Here is a 16,708-nt window from a genome sequence, read left to right as displayed (position 1 = left end):
GGAAGCGACAAACATAAGATACTTGGAGGAAACTCTGGCAGCTCCAGCACTGAGGAGACTCTCTGGCTGTTCTTTTCAGCACTAGGTAAATCTTCTCCAGACTCTGGATCCCCTCCAAGCCCTGCCTCTGACATATCTCCATGACTTTCCATAGACCTATCTGGCACTTCCTCACACTCTCTGCTTACATTCCGTTTCTCCTCATTTAAGCTCATTTCTTTGGCTTGTATTGCCAATTCTGCAGCATCTGTGGTTTTCAAATTTCTTTCCACCGGTTTGTCATCAACTTGGTCAACAACCAAGGCTTCAACTGGCACTGCAATGCCGAGTATTCTGGCAGCCCGTTGTTCAATAGATTCATTTTCAGGAATGCCTTTGGCACACTGGACTTGGTACAGTTTACTAAGGTCTTCGGTCTGCATACTATTGGCCTTCTCTTGACTCAAAAGAATCTCAAGATGTTCATCTGCCAAGGTCTTTTCATTACTCCAGCTTAAATAATCTGAATAAAAACTGTCGTCATCATCCTCATAATTAGCCTTAAACCTACAATGAAGACTCTTGATCACACTGATACGCGAGGACCTCCCCGATCTAGTAACATCTGTGTTTCCTCTCCCAGCTTCCTTCTTGTTGAAGGCTTTGGAGTTGAAGGCATTATTATTGTTCAAGCTTTGAGTACATTCAGCAAACTCTGGGCTGTGTCTGCTCAAATCTCCACTACTGTCTGATGACGTAATCTGCAAAGTCTCACACATCTCTGAGTTGTCTGAAGGGCTGGTTAACATAGGTGACTCAGGACTCAAGCATGTAGGAGATCCAGAGGTCACAGTGTCTGTAATGGCAGTGTATACTGTTAAACCAACATCCTTAAGCAAGCACTCCTTCGGCACTGGGATATCCTGCCGATGTATTACTGAATCAGCATTCCCCCTCTGCATAATCTCAAAGTTGGCATAATTATTAATTTTGGTGACAGGTATCTCTTGCATCTGGCTGTCCAGGTTCACCTTTGCATTGGACAAGGAACTTATTATTCCTTTGTATTCTGGATGGCCTCTGTTCCCTGAATCACACAATACATTTAAGTTATTGCTTTTCATTTGCATCTCTGTGACCTGCACTATATGTGACTGCTGGTCAGTTTCCTTCTTCACGTGAAGTGGGGTGGTTTCCTGTCTTGTATAAATGACTTCTCTCTTTGTGTCACTCAGCTCCAGCATACTGTTCAATGCCTCATCCAGCTGCTCTATATTCTGATCAGCATTTGGATGCTTCCCAGTATGATCCTGTATCTCCTTATTAAAAGACTCAAGCTCCCCAATGGCATCCCATTTGCGTCTGTTCACTGGCTTTAGCAAGAACTGTCCAAAAACTTCTTGAGAGTCTGCTGTTTCATTTGTCTTTCTCAGCAAAGGCTGACGGTCTGGAGATGATGGATTTGATGCTGATTGGTGTAGAGTCGGACTCCTTATACTTGAACTACTTACATTCCTAGTTCTGGAGAATGCACTGTTCCTGGAAGGGTTGAGATCCTTTTGACCTATCATGGGATATCCGTAGTTGGCACTACAGTTGGTTTCACCTTCATTATCAGTGATTGCTTGAGGGGAAGAATGGTCATTTGCCAGAGGATGGGTATTTCTGGAAACTTCCGGAGAACCCGTCTGAGTTTCCTGGTTTTTGTAATGATCTCCAGGCCAGGATTCTGCATAGAACAATTCATTGTCTTTGATTGTATTAAGTGACCTAGTATCTACAATCTCTTTCCTCAGAGGGGATTTTTTAATGGATGGGGAGCTGCTGGACTGTATTTGTGTCTCTTTGCGTGATGTTTTTAAAAGGTTTTGGTCATCGTGCTGCACCACTGTGTTTTCTGTCAAATTAGTCACTTTTTCATTGTTATTTGGGTCAGAAACACGTTTGTTAGCTTGTATACTAATAGGGACAGAAACCAGGCAGAACATTGTCTCTTTGAGCTTTTTCTTTGAGCTTTTCTTGTTCTCAGATACAGTCTTTGCCTCAAATTTCTTTACTTGTGTCACTGTCTCAATTAAGCCCTGGTTTGAATTCTGTTGCATTGTCATATGAAGAGCAACTATATTTCCCTGGGTAGCTGGATGCTTGTTGCAGTTTTGGTCAGGTAATGTGGTTGAACTTTCTGTCTCCTTAAGCAATTCCTTTTGTATACTGTCTTCATTAATAGACTCACTAATATTGCTTTGACTTGGTTCAGTGCTGTCAAAGGGTTTCTCTGTGAGAGAAAAGGCACCGTCGTTAGACTTCTCAGATAAGACATCGATCGGAATATCATTTCTGATGTTTCTGATTTTGTCTGCATCTGTCAGCGAGTTTCCATCTATCCCTGCACCTGAAACTTGTCTGACATGAGGGTCATTAAAGGGAATGTACTGAACATTACTCATCCGTTCTTCACTGTAGCCTGGATATGCCTGTCTCCTGCAGGGCATACTTATTTTTCCGTCTCTGTAATTGTCTTGCCAAGCCATCCCAGTCTGCCTGATAAACCATTCCTGCACTTCTGTCATTGCAGATCCCTGTATATATGAGTCACCTCTATATTGGTGGTTACCCATCGAGATAGGATAAGTTCTGTGTCCTCTATTAACTACAGGCTGCCTCCTGTAAGATGGAGGGGGGATATAACCGGGGGGGTCCACACCAGGTCCAGCGAGTTCTTGTACAATGTATTCTTGCCTTGAGAAGGGCAGTGGAGTTCTGTCTCTGGGACGAGGGGCAAGCTCCCCTGTGAGTATCTCTGCGCTCCCTCGCATCTGCTGGTGCACTTCATAAGATGGAGGTCTGAGAGGTCGGCTGGATCTGGGTTTTGATAGTGGTGCAGACTGTGCACCTGATCGGTCAGTCCACCTCTGCCTGTTCTCCCCATCATTAAGATGCCATCCATGAGGGTCTCGTGCATGGTGGCCATTTAACTTATAGCTTCCATATGATTCTTGCCCAGCAGTTGGTATGTTGACATACTGGAGGCTTTCAGATTGCAGAGCCATTCTGGGCAGTGACTGGGACTTGTTTTTGGTTCTGTGTGGAACGGCTCCTTCTGCAGTTCGTGGCCTGCGTTGCTCTTGTGCCACCTCATTTTTAGATGGTTGACGGCTCATGCTGGTCATTGGATGCCACTCCTCTGTTCCCAAACTTTGGTACTTCCTTTCAGCTGCAATTCTCCACTGGTGCAAAGCCACCTCTCTCTCCCTGGCACGTGCACTCTCTGCCCGTCGTTGTCTTTCACGGTTATGTTCCTCTGTGCTTAAGGCAGATTCTGGTCTCTGCTGCATGCCTTCTGGTTTGTTGGGAACACCTCCTCCACTTCCACGTGGATCCCTGAAGTCTGCATAATCCAAAAGCACACTAAAGTCCTGACCTCTTCTTCGCCAGTAGGAAACATCCTGCTCAGATCTAGGCTGAGAATGTATTCCTCTGTGGGTCTCAAAAAACCTGCATTAAAAACATACAGAAGCAACATTGTGAAGCACTGAATTAGGTAAGACAAGCAAAAACTGGATAACAATAAACACATTTGTGTATAAATCCCACCATGCAAGCACACAGGCAACATCAGATCAACACAAAACTAAGAGGGCAAAGTGTATCTTCACAGTGTTGTCAACAAAACAGATAACCTCTAAGGGCCCAATAAATTGGGTAGCTTTAATGGTGCAAACAAACTAAGATAAATGAGCAGTATCTCTTAAGCAGAAACATGACTAGCTTGTTTGGTGCAAACCGTTGAGTCAGCACTGAAGGTCTGTTTTCTCATCCAATATCTTGGCAGCAGAGATAGCATACGATCTGCATCTTAAACAATCCTGACTTGAACTCATGGAAGGATAATCTTGCTTAGTAACTGTCACACTGTCTGTCTGTCTGTCTATCTGTCTGTCTATCTACAGTATCTATCTTGAAAATCTATGGCACAAGGACATTATGACTTACTTGCTGATCAACATACATAAAGAAAAAATGAAACTGTTCCTATGGAAAATGAAGCATTCTCATGTAATCTTTTTTTAAAGCAAATGAATCTCTGAAGCTGATCTGTGACAATATGGCTGGCAAATGCAGATATTTTATATTTATATTCATAATGTTTTATTAATAATGGTGTTATATAAGAGATTCTTATAAGGAATGGAATATTGATCTGACAAAGGGCTCATGGGACATGTAGTTTACTGCTGGCTCTGCCTGCAGAACTAAGCATGCTCAGTAGGTGGTGCTGCGGGCTTTCTGACGTCACTTGTATTTATTCCACTATGGTCCCGAGTGAAATAAGAGGAAATAAAAACCGCACTGCAAAATCTACTAAACACAGTTAATGAATTAATCAGCTACAGGGGGAGTGAGGTAGGAGAGAGTGCAGGGACATGGGTGAGACTGAGGAAACAGAGTACATGAAAAAGTAGGAAGTAAAAAGGTTTCAGAAGATGAGATGAGGATGAAAGAAAGTGCAAACAAAAAATAAGAAATGGAGAGAGAAAGGTGACAGGGGAGAAATAAAAAAAGCAAAGGGTTAAATTGGGATCTGTCCTGGTGCGAAAGGGAAGTCCTTGACAGCTCCTATACCTTTACGTAACACTCTTCATCATGCAAGACAGCTTATACCTCAGATCAAAGTGACGAATGAAAAAGAAGGAAAGACAACAGCAATACAAGAGTGCGGAGCAGAAGATGAAGAGGTCAAAAACTATTCACCAGCACAACTCACCCACTGTCCGTGGTCAGGCTGTCTTCTGGCAAACGTCCATCTCCTAGGTTACCGTTGTCCATGTCTTGTGTCCTCTGCTTCCTGACCCTGTTCTCGGCGTCACCGGGGAATCCCCTGGCAGGAGCTTGTCTGATGCCTCCACTGCTGTAAACATGGTCCCCCTCATAGCCATTCACGCCGATGTGTCCTTTCCGCTTCTCAGCGATTTCACACCGGCTGTCGCTTCGCTTCGGCAGACATTTCTCATAGGTTGCAGGGTGGGGGGAAGACGAATGTGAGACAGGGACATTGTTGCTGTTCCTTTGAGGGACTTTGTATCCATGAGAGATGAGAAGGTCTTCCACGCTGTACATGGCTAAGCGATGTGTTTTTGCTTTTAGTGGTGTGTGTGCGTGTGTGTGTCCGTGCGAGTTTCAGATGAATTTTGCTCCTAGTCCAGATGAGGCAAGCTCATGAACAGCTGCACAGGAGAGGCCATCGCTATGAAAGAAAACGGGACAGAGGGGAGGGAGAGAGAGAAAGAGAGAGAGAGAGACACAGATGATGTTAAAATGATTCTCTTTCACAGTCTTCTTCATAAGAGGATTGGTGCTCACAGCCAAAACAAAAAGGTCCTATCAAGCCATAAGAGAAACGATTTGTATAGCTGTTGGTCTGTCTATCCACTGACCCAGTCTTCTCTTCTCCTCTTTTCTCTGTTCTCTATCCAGAAATGAAAAACTCTCCAGATGACTGACTACTGTACCTCACGCTCAGAATCTTCAAATTACCTAGGTGTGGAATGTTTTAAAAAATCTCAAGCCACAATCCTGACTTTAGCAAACAAGCAGTAGTAATAAAGACTCTAATAAGATTTTTTGACGATTAATAATTTTAATAAGACGACAATTAGCAATGTCATTCATTAAAAACATAAACCTTAGTAAATTCTAATATGTAATTATTAGAAGTAGCTCCAAAGCTACTTGTTTGGATTTTTGATTCTGTGTGAATCTTTGAATCTACAAGGATAGATCCCAAAATCACCTGCAATGTGGGCAGAACTGCCCCTGTGAGCAAAACAGTTTACTAAATCTACAAAATAATGTTTTAATGTGTATCTACAGTAAGTGCAAAAAGTGTGTGTGTGTGTGTGTGTGTGAAGTCTGACTGATAAATTTTTGGGTAAGGGATGGAAAATATCAGCTACATTACTAAAAATCTAGATTATAGTGATTGTAATTCAAAGTGTGATGAAACCTAATTGCATAAATCAGCATTAAAGGTGCTCTAAGTGATGTCACACATTTTTTAGGCCAAAACATTTTTTGTCACATCCAGCAAACATCTCCTCACTATCCGCTAGCTGCTTGTCCCCTGAACACACTGTAAAAAAACGGGGTCTCTCTAGATACCACAGGCTCCACAAACAACAAGAAAAACAAACTGGGCTCACCCGCACCACAAAACATAACAAACTGTTCCAGCCAATAACCGACAAGAAAGATTTGGGGGTGGGGTTTGGGGGTTAGTGCACGGATGAGGAGGAGGGAGGGTCTAGCTAGCCTCCGTTTTGTTTGACAACAATTTGAAAGTCAACAAGAAGTTACGACTCCCGGCATCGCTTAGAGCACCTTCAATGTGAACATGCAACACAATAAATAGTAATAGGCCCACTAGTAAAGCAAGAGCTTAGTGTAGTGTCGCAAGTAACAAAACCTGCCTTGAAAAGACAGAAATGGAATTGTCTGAGTAGGAATAAGGAAAAAAAGGTTACCTAACCTGCACACACATTCAGAGAGAGACAGACAAAACAAAATTGCCTGCAATCTCCCATCATTAGAAGTATTACAGTTATTTCTTTGATCTGCAGAGGGTAGAGTCCAAACTAAAGCTTAGACTTCCACAATAGCTGAATGTTCTCACGTCTAAATGTTGAATGATTATGTAATCTTGATAAAACAAGCTAAAACCGAATCTTTTATGGAAAATACATGGCTATTTAATTCTTAAAGAGTCAATACACAGTTTTGCTAATATGATTAATTAATTTCAAGATTACTTTAATATATATATATTTAATCTCAGTTCCAAATAAACCACATAATAGTATCAGAAAGTATATCAAAATATTAGGTCAGACAGGTAGGGTACAGCATTCATGTAGATGCACAGCTCTCTTTCACAGAATGCCAATATGATTTCCTCAAAGCCATTAGTGCTGGGGATTGAGTTTTGACGGTGAAAGAGGTAACAAATGAGGTGACCGCTTACATGTTGGTGAGAAGTCACAGGTTGAGCTTTTACTGATGCCACTATACATTCACATGATGAAACAAATGCATAAGCATTTCATGACGCTATATTTACTGAAAAATGAAGCAGGAAAAAAACCTGTCATGTCTGTTTTGATCTAAATGCTGTTTGTCAGAAGTAGAAGGAAGCAGTTAGCAGAGATATGACTTTCGCATTTTCACACTTTCCAACCCAGATACTCCAGACTGATCCATATTCACCATTAAAGGCCCTTGGAGACAACTGCCTCTCACAGAATCCTCTAGCACACACAGAGTTCAAAAGAAGCACCAAAAATAATGCTCCTCTACCTCTTTATGTTTCCTTACACAGATGAAATTCAGCACAAACAAAAAATGAGGAAGGTATATTTCCCATCTGTTCTGCTACAGGGAAAACCCTTAGTGCGAGTTTTATCAGTGCCATCCATTATCATTAGCTATGGGTTTCAGAAATATATAATATAATATATAAAAATATGAGTCCACCTGCAAACACACACATTAATATTTGAGTTTTTTCATAAGTTTGTTTATACCTTGGATGGATAACATGATCATCAGGTTTTACACAAACTTGTGTAGTTCATGTCAGCTGACGTGCTGCTGTCATTAAAATAATAGTTTTTTTGTGGAATAGTTCAGTGGTTATTATAAATAATTCATTTTTGCATATCATTATTTTTAAATTAATGTGCCAGCATAATCTTTAATTAAAAACTTCCCCTTGCTCTCGCAACAAAATCTCTTCTCTGATGAGGTGTGCGCCGGATCAAGAGCGGGACATCCAAGCAAACTATATTTGCATCACAACAGGGAGGAAAAGGTGATTTCAACTGCATGCAAAAAGAAGACAAAACAACCACTAAAAGATTTTAATTTAATTAATTTAACTGTTCAAATTAAATTCTATGGTACTTTTCACTTAGATTATTTAAAAATAAATAAATAAATGAAATAAAAAATAAATATAAACCTCCGGCCCCACATTGTGCTTCTTCATCCCAAAGCAACAAAACACAATACAAAAGCCTACAACTTGGGCAAAAAGTGGAAACAATTCAAGCCAGGTCCATGGAGACTTTAAATGGCATAGAAATATCTGCCTGCGTCAGAGCACAGCTGAAGTTTTAGCAATGACAAACTGTCTCTTAGAGCATGAGTAAATTCATAAAATTGCAGATACGTGATCTACACTACTTTTGCTTTTTTTTTTATTAATGACCTGCTTTTATGGCTTACACATGTCGCAAGCTAAAACTGAACTAAGGCAGAGGCAGACCAGTGATGTCATGAGGTTTTTCTGAGCCAAAACGCCACAATAACAGTGAATCATTTGATTCCACTCAGATATCGAGAACTTTTAGATCTTTTTTCCAGCAATAAATGCTGAGTACCACGTCTTTGTGCCATTCGCTTCCTGTAAAATCCTTTATTTGCAGCTAAATGCTAAAGATAAAAACCATAAAGGCTGTGGGCCTCAGTCGAGACTGAACTCTTTTCTTCTATAGACTGCAAGGTATATGCCTGTGGAGCCAGATCTGCCTTCCCTCATAAATGAATCACACATTTTTAGATCTGGCCTGCCTTGCGCCCCCCTCACCAGCAGCCCTGCGGAGTCTAGAGCTGCCGCCATGACAGTTTGGTGTCAACTCTTTATTCTTAGACTTAGTCAGATTTGTGGTATGTGTTTGTGAAAGAAAAGAGACCAAAAGAGAGGACCTAATAAAAAGACATGGTATATTTTCACTCAGAATCAGATAATAAACTGTATTTTTGCTAAACTTTTATCAAAGTTATTCTGCAAAGTGTGACTAAGATATACACCAAACCTGAAGTCCATTAACTGGGAATTGACTGGCCAGTGTAAAAGTGGAGAAAGAAGATAAAACAGTAACATGGACTTGCATGTCAGCCGAAAAGGAAAGTCATTTCAGAGGACATTTTGATGAAGGATAACAAAGACAACATTTAGTTTTCTTTCAAATAAAACGAACCAATGAATTGTGCATAATAAGACCAGGAACATCCATTAGAGAGTAAATAAGGTCAGTTTTGATTTCATGTTGACAGAAAAACTGCGACGAAGCTCATGATGAACCACCTCATCAGACTAATGTCTCCTCACAAATTGCCTAATAACTGCCAGAAACATGCACATAAGGGCATGACATCTCTTTCACTGAGTCAGATGTAATAGGGATTCTTAGTCTCCATGTTTAACCAAAAAAACATGTTTTATAACAAACAATACACTGTCTACCCTGTCCTATAAAAAGTTCTTTCAGAGCCTCACCCCTTCATTGTTCAGTCCATCAACATGGATCTCCTACACAGTCCCTTAACAGGCACGTGTTCACACATGTGTACGACAGGCTCTTCATCGTAAACAATGTGACATCACCAGTGTTGACCTCTGCTTCCTGAGGATGTGCACATTTCAAGAGATGGGGCGGAGGACTTCAATGAGAATGTCAGCAAGACACCGATACTGAGAGGACAGAGCCAAAACAGTGGGAAAAAACTTCACCAGAGGGGATTTAGGGATCTAAATATCATTATTCTGTCACGCATAGGCCATCAATAGAATTTTACTTTGTTTCTAAACAAGTAGCCTATAATGTACTGGCAAACATCTACACAATTTATCTCCATCTCCAGTTCACCCATTCATTTATCCTTCTTAGGGCCTCTTGTAGGCAGTGGGATATGTTCCAATAGTCTCCATTCTCTGCTATGCGAACAAGTATATAAGATTGCATTACAATCTTACAGGCTACCTACGGTATGAGAAGGAAACGTAACTCTGAAGTGGTTATATTTTTAGAGCGTAAACATATTTAGTCTAATTTAGGCTTAGTTTTGTGTTAACAGTAATACACCTCTATGAAATTGTGCTGTTCCTTAACATTTACAATTAATAATTTGATCGAAAGAATTCAGGTTAGCCATTACAAGACTAGATTACATCTGTTAGAAAACAGTTATTTAAAATGGCAATAATATGTCATAATATTAGTGTTTTGCTGTATTTTGGTCAAATAAATGCAGCCTTGATAAGCAAGTAAGATACTTCTTTCTAAAACATTAAAAAAGCAGTACAGTCCCCAAACTTTTTGCAGGGAATGTGGAAATATGGGAAAAAAATAAGCAGTATTTTTTTATAGTAGTCATTAATATTATTAGCACCACAATACTTTTTTTAAGCATAAGTTTTAAGAGCATTACAAAAGCTAGTGCAGAAGTACTGTGAATAATAAGAGGAAGGGAAGAAAGATTTATTTAAAGGTATGGATTAATTTACTGCTCACAGATGATGTCAGGGATTTCTGATGTTTTTGAAGGGTTTTCCCTATTTGTTTATATATATATATATATATGTACATATATACACATATATATGTATGTGACAGACCTAAACTGCATCTTTTGAGGAAAATCACTTTAACCAGCTCTTGTTTTGTTTGAGCAGTGGCCATGAAGATGACCATTTTGCTTTCTTTGAAAAGCGAGATTTCAAACAATAGACTACAAGTATGGTGTCACTGGCGACACTAAAGAAATGTTTTTAAAGTCTGGTAATTCAATTGGTGGGAGGACCAGAGGATCATCAAAGCAGGAAGTCATGCTTTTCCAGCCTGGGACTAATTAGTGTGCCAAACAGTAAAATTCACAGTTCTTCGTGTGTTCTACAACCCACCAAAAATACTAATTTACTAGTACAGTACAAAACAGACTGTGTAAAATCTAGATCCACACGACATCTTAATACAATTTCTTTGATCAGATTTAAAACAAAGAAGTTTCCTAAAGAAATTTGATTATTGGGCCATGCTGGGTAAGTTTATTTGCTCATCATTTAAACCTAAATAAAAAGTGGCATTTTTCATTCAATTCTGAAATGTGTTAGCTCAAATGGGATCTTTGTATCAATGCTTGAAGCTACTGTACTTTCAAGGTCAACTGCTTCTCTGTGTTTAACGTTTAGTAATGTGGCAATTTAAACGGAGCAGAATTTTCAGTACTTGAATGACCAATAAAACTAATCCAAATGTATATGTCTATTAAAATATATGTCTGTGACTGTCACTAATGGGTGATATTTCTCAGTGTCATTTGAGACATCCATGATTTGTACCTCAATCTTCTTGGTTTATGATAGGAAGCACAAAGGCCTTGAGGAAGATGATCCAACATCTAACAAGAACTATATTATAACAATTTATCAGTGAGAAAAAGCGGTTGTGTTAGGCCTTGGCTCAAAGATTTGACCAAGGACATCTACAACTGCATGTTTATAAAAAGCAACAATAAAAAAACAGAATACGACTTAGTTATTTTCTTAACATTGATGATAAGTATGACTTATTCACGACAGGGTTCCAAATGAACCAACCCGCATGGCTGTACATAATTAGAGTAAGGAGACTTGACTTACAGAGATATGACAGTGACAAGGTTTATCAGTTAAAAACATTCTGATCAAAGGACTGGCATACATAAGCATTCTTCTAATTACGCTCTTATCCTGCCAAAGAATATGATCTCAAATGAAGGGGAAGAAGCTTAGAGACGTTTCAACAAACAGCACTGTGTTAAAGAGCACAGACAGGAAAACTTGGTGACAACAGACTGAAATTGCAACGGCAAAATAACAGCCTTAGTTAAAGTAACAACACATAATATGCAGTGCTACTTCTGCTCATGTTCTTCAGTGAAGAAGGTTGCTGTTATAATCAAGAAAACTAAAAACAAAAGGCTGACAAGTGGTCCTTATCGGTTTCTATTCCTCCCCTGAGCTTAATCATCTCTGGCTAATGGATTTGACCAGAAGAATCCATACAGGAGCATATAGGAAAATTCAGGAGTCCATCTGTTTTCCATATGAGTTTAAGGCCTCTAATGTATGACTTCATCATAAGCAAGGGCTATATACCAATCCTTTACCCTGAATCTCTTTTAATTACCATTTGGCTGCTATTTCATTGCACAGTTTCATCTGCAGATGGTTGCACTTTGCTTGTTAGATGTGTATCACAACCAAAAAGCTTCTGATCTTAAAGAAGTTAAATTGTTGCCCCACCATTTCTCATTACTATGCATTACATAAGGACTTTGTGGGGGAAAGCTGTTCTTTGTCATATTATTGCACTGTAACGTCGAGCAATATGCATAAACTCAGACAACTGTAATTGATCAATGAACTTTAGTAGTATATAAACTTATGTTTTTAATTAATTGTTCTGAGAAGACTTTCTAAAAAGTCAACAACAACAACAAAAAATGGGGGGGGGGTAATTTTTTATGTTTTTATATTTTACCATCTTAAAATTGGTTTTCAAAGTTTTCAAATGCAGTGTCTGAAGTTATTTGTGTATGTTTTGTTTCCAATACCCCGTAGACAAGAACTGAAAATAAACTTATATTGATGTCATCTATTCTTTGAATGAGCAATGGCCAAATATTTACTATGAAATAAATGAGATTACATTCATGATCTGCACATGAACCTATAAAATGACTTGCCCTATGCTACTACAAAGGAGATTGTGAGCATATTAATTGTTTTCTGTATGAGATAACTCTATTCATTAATATCTATTAAGGAGGACTTGTATGCTCAAAAGATGTTCACAAATGAAACTATACTTTAAAATAAAAACACCACACCACTGTAAAGAGCCCAAAATTCCACTGAAATTACTCTCTAATACATCTGAATGATTAAATGAGCAGTTTATTTTAAACTAGGAAAGAATAATGTCATCAGTCTGTTCAGTAATGAACAGCCCTCACCACTTAATTCATTCAAAATTCCCTTTTGTGTCCAACTGCATGCGTGCACCAGCTGTATCAGCAGATTTCCCCATTTCCAGGAAACAGACTCCAGCCTTTCTCCACGTACCACTAGATAAGTGATGCTCTGTGATTCAGCTCTCTTCCTCTTTTGTCCTTCCGTTGCCCTCCCGTTTCTTTAGACTTAAAGAATACTTAAGTAGACAGCTTTGAATGTACATGTTCCTAGTTCTGTGTTACTTGATGAAGGTAAAGTTGTGTGAAATAATTCTCTTGAGTAGCGGTCAATCAATATGGATTTTTCAATAGACGATACGATTTCTAGAGAGTGAAGAATGTCAATACATGTGTGTGACGAGTGGGGCGGGGCCGAGAGACGTGGGAACAGGAGCGAGGCCAGTGGAGTGATTGGAGATGAACGACACCTGTTCGACCCACCGGTCTCGAGTCCCACGGAGGAGATGGAAGGATATAAAACAGGAGCGACGACAGTGACGGATGAGAGAGGACCAGGCCTGGGTTTTAGTTTGTGTTTGCTTTTTATTTGTGCGCGACAGTCGTCCGTGAGGGGCTGACGCGCTGTTTTGTCTTTATTTTGATTATTAAAGTTTCATTTGATTGTCCGCCGGTTCCCGCCTCCTTCTTGCCGAAGATTATAAAGATTTATCGTTACAGTGGTGCCAAAGCCCGGGAGAAGGAGGGACGTGCTGCTGAAGATCCCTCGCCGCTGTGGTGAATCCGCGGTGCCATCGATCAGGCGAGGGAGTGTCCCGCCATGGACGCTCGAGGCGGTGGGCTGGAGTGAGTTGCCGGGGATGGACGAGCTCGCTGCCGGCCGCCCGTGATGTGGAGGGGCGGCTGCCATCCGTGAGGGATCGGAGGAGTCGGCGCCGTTTGCCAGGGGGCCGGAGCCTGCTGCCTCCGTGAAGGAATCCGGAGGAGCAGGGAACGGGGGACTCCTGCCGGCTGCCCAAAACCGGAGGAGCCTTCGACGTCCACCGGGCGGCGGAGGAGTGTCATGCCGTCCGCCGAGGGCTGTCCAGTGCCACCGCCAGGCACCGCGGAGGAGATCACCCAGCTGGTGGAGGGCCGAGCAGCAGTGCGTCTGGGAACTGGATTTTTTTTTCTCTCCCCTCTTCGTCTCTGTCGCTCCTCTTTCCATCTCCTTTTCTCTCGCCTCGTCTGTCCTACCTCCAGGTTCCCGCCGGTCCCCGTGAGCGGTCCCCCCCGCAAGGGGGGGGGGGAGTAGAGCGCAGTCTCGTGGGTACCCCCCAGCCTGCAAGGAGCGATGGGGGTATTAGACGAGTGGGGCAGGGCCGAGAGACGTGGGAACAGGAGCGAGGCCCCGCCCCACTCGTCACAATGTGATGTAGGCCAAAGGCCCGTTCACACCAAGAACGATAATTATAACATTAACTTATTATCATAATTAGCTATGACAAGAACAACTGTGGAATGATAATGTTGGAATCCCATTTTATGATTTTTTTTTCCAAGCTGATGAACGATAAAAACATAAACATCAGAACCCACTCTATTTTATAGAGCTTCAGCATTTAAAGCAGCATACTACAATATGCAAGTGTGCACTTATAATAAACAAGACAATATCATGCGTTAACATTATAGTTATCTTTATAGTCTTTATATATTAGTCTATCAGCTGTCTTTCACTCACATTCCACCGCTGTTTGAACATGTGATCCTTTTGGCCTCAACTTGACATGTTCACATTTTTATTGCAGTTGACCATTTGTTTTGTTTCATCGCCTTTGACAACAGCTTCCAACCTCCACAGCTTTATGTAACCACAAAATTCTTGCTTTTGAAAACAAAAATCTGTAAACCACATGAGGACAGACCTGCTTCAATAGTTCCTTTCCAACAGTGTCTAAGCAGGACCTTGGCAATCAAAAGGCCTGTTATACATTGTTCCAATTTCACTCTAATCACAAAATATCACTTCACACAAATAATGGCTGATTCTAAACCAAACTTGTCTGCTCTGCTGGCATCTACACAAGTCAAGGTCAAAAGTACCACCAAAAGCAGCTTTACTTTTGAACAGTCAAGCTTCCCAATTGAGTGGAGTTACCATCCGGCACAGAGTTGTTGACCTCACACCTCACTCTTCGCGTGCCGCGAGCTCACACAGGTCACTTCCTCTGCACGTGAGACACATGCTCTTTGATGTTATTCACTATCCAGCCAGTGACAACACAACAGGAGGCTGTTAGTCTGAACAGTTTATCAACAACTGCTGACACAGCCAATAGAAGCTGCCTGATCTCCATTCACATTGAGGCCATAAACACACTTTTTGTTGTCAGGAATGCCAACTTCATCTTGCACCACACAAGTTGTCAGATTGCCCCCAGTCAAATTAAGAACTAAGTAACCTAACATAGGCTGTCTGCTGTATAATAAAGTTTCAAATAATGCTAAATAGGCTACTTATATTTTTTTGATGTTGCTAAACAAGAATTTACAATAGCCACGCCCATTTTCAGCGTTGCATTTGTTGTCTTCTGTCTCCCGGATTGTATTTCCACAACATGAAGGTTACAACTCACGAATTCATCAATGAACCATTCATGAATTTATGAATACGCATTAATAAGTAAATCCACTTAACCAGCTAATTACGATGCTATAAAAATATACCACCAAAACAAGACAAGACGGCTAATCTGTCTTTTATGGTTATTAAAAAGTTCGAAAAAACAATTAAAACAAAACTTGTTAATATTTAATATATATAAACGTATATATGATAATTAGGAGGTTAAAACTCACATTTTAATTAAATTTTATAATTTATTTTTGGATACGTGTTACACCAAATACATGGAGTGTGTGTATAGCGAAACATGAATGTTTGGAACATTAAAAAAAAACAGTTGTTTTAAGCTTTGAGCACTTTTGTAATTGTATACACAGTGAATCCGTGTGCACATAACTTGACATCAAAGTTGCAATGGCATGTTTATATGAAGCTCATCCTTCCTCTGCACGACACAATCTGCTCATTTCACCCTTTACTTCTCTAATGTAGCACACATCTTGCGCACTGCGCCCGACCCCTGAGCACACAATTCACAGTCGAGCAGCAAGCTGTCTGCCTTCTGAAGTATTTTTTTTATTTTTTCCACAGAGCAACGCAACAAATTAGCTGATAATCATCGATGCAATTCATCTCAGTCCTCAAGATCATTCCAGCGGTATCCGCGGTCATTTATTCCGTGATAGATGCAGGGACATTAGCCTACGGGACGACAGATGCAGGAGCCCGTTATCTCGCAAGTTCATGTTTATTGAACGGGTCAGCGTTACTAACGCCAGAAGCTGAAATCGCGTTTAATAGTGCTGGGTCTACAAGAAAGCCTCATCCACGAGCCTATTTTCTCACATGTTCATATATTTCAGTAAAATGTAACGTCCACGTACCTGTGATGTGCTATTTTCGAGGTCCGTGTTTAGTTCCTGATGTAGTGTGTGGAATCCGCTCTGTGCTGAGCATATCTGAGGGAAAGGCTGTGCAGAGGAGAGGGAGAATTGAGCTCAAATGTGTCTTCTGTGGGTCGGCTGGCGAGGGGAATGGTTCCTCCTCCCAGCGTGTGGGTAAACTTTTACTGACGAGACTGTAACAAACCCCATCCACCCCACCCCATTCCACTATTACACAAACCCATACTGGCTTATTCATGCTGGACTCGTCTGGACATATGATCTTCGAGGAATACAGTTGCTGAATAATGGTGAAAAAGCAAACAAACATCTAAATATACTAGATAACTTTTTTCTTCTTTTATTTATTTATTTATTTTAACCCAACTGAAGAAAAAAATGCTTTAACCAGCTTAAAGGGATACTCCATCCCACAATGAAAATGTTG

At 40.6% G+C, this 16,708-nt stretch overlaps 1 protein-coding gene across 1 annotated transcript in view; it reads right to left on the bottom strand.

The window, feature by feature from the left end:
• Nucleotides 1–16,446, bottom strand: part of jcada (junctional cadherin 5 associated a) — a 16,810-nt gene extending 364 nt beyond the window's left edge. The window contains exons 1-3 of the mRNA XM_059530185.1: nt 16,261–16,446; nt 4,745–5,224; nt 7–3,474 (exon numbers count right to left, since the gene is read on the bottom strand). Coding sequence (XP_059386168.1) covers nt 7–3,474; nt 4,745–5,097 — 3,821 coding nt within the window. The 5' untranslated portion in view covers nt 5,098–5,224; nt 16,261–16,446. The remainder of the gene's footprint in view (nt 1–6; nt 3,475–4,744; nt 5,225–16,260) is intronic.
• Nucleotides 16,447–16,708: the final 262 nt, after the last annotated feature.

This window comes from Carassius carassius, chromosome 39 (genome assembly GCF_963082965.1).
Source record: "Carassius carassius chromosome 39, fCarCar2.1, whole genome shotgun sequence".
NCBI classification, from domain to species: Eukaryota; Metazoa; Chordata; class Actinopteri; order Cypriniformes; family Cyprinidae; genus Carassius; species Carassius carassius.
The sequence above is the reverse complement of the archived record's forward strand: the minus strand, read 5'-3'. Positions and strand labels throughout refer to the sequence as shown.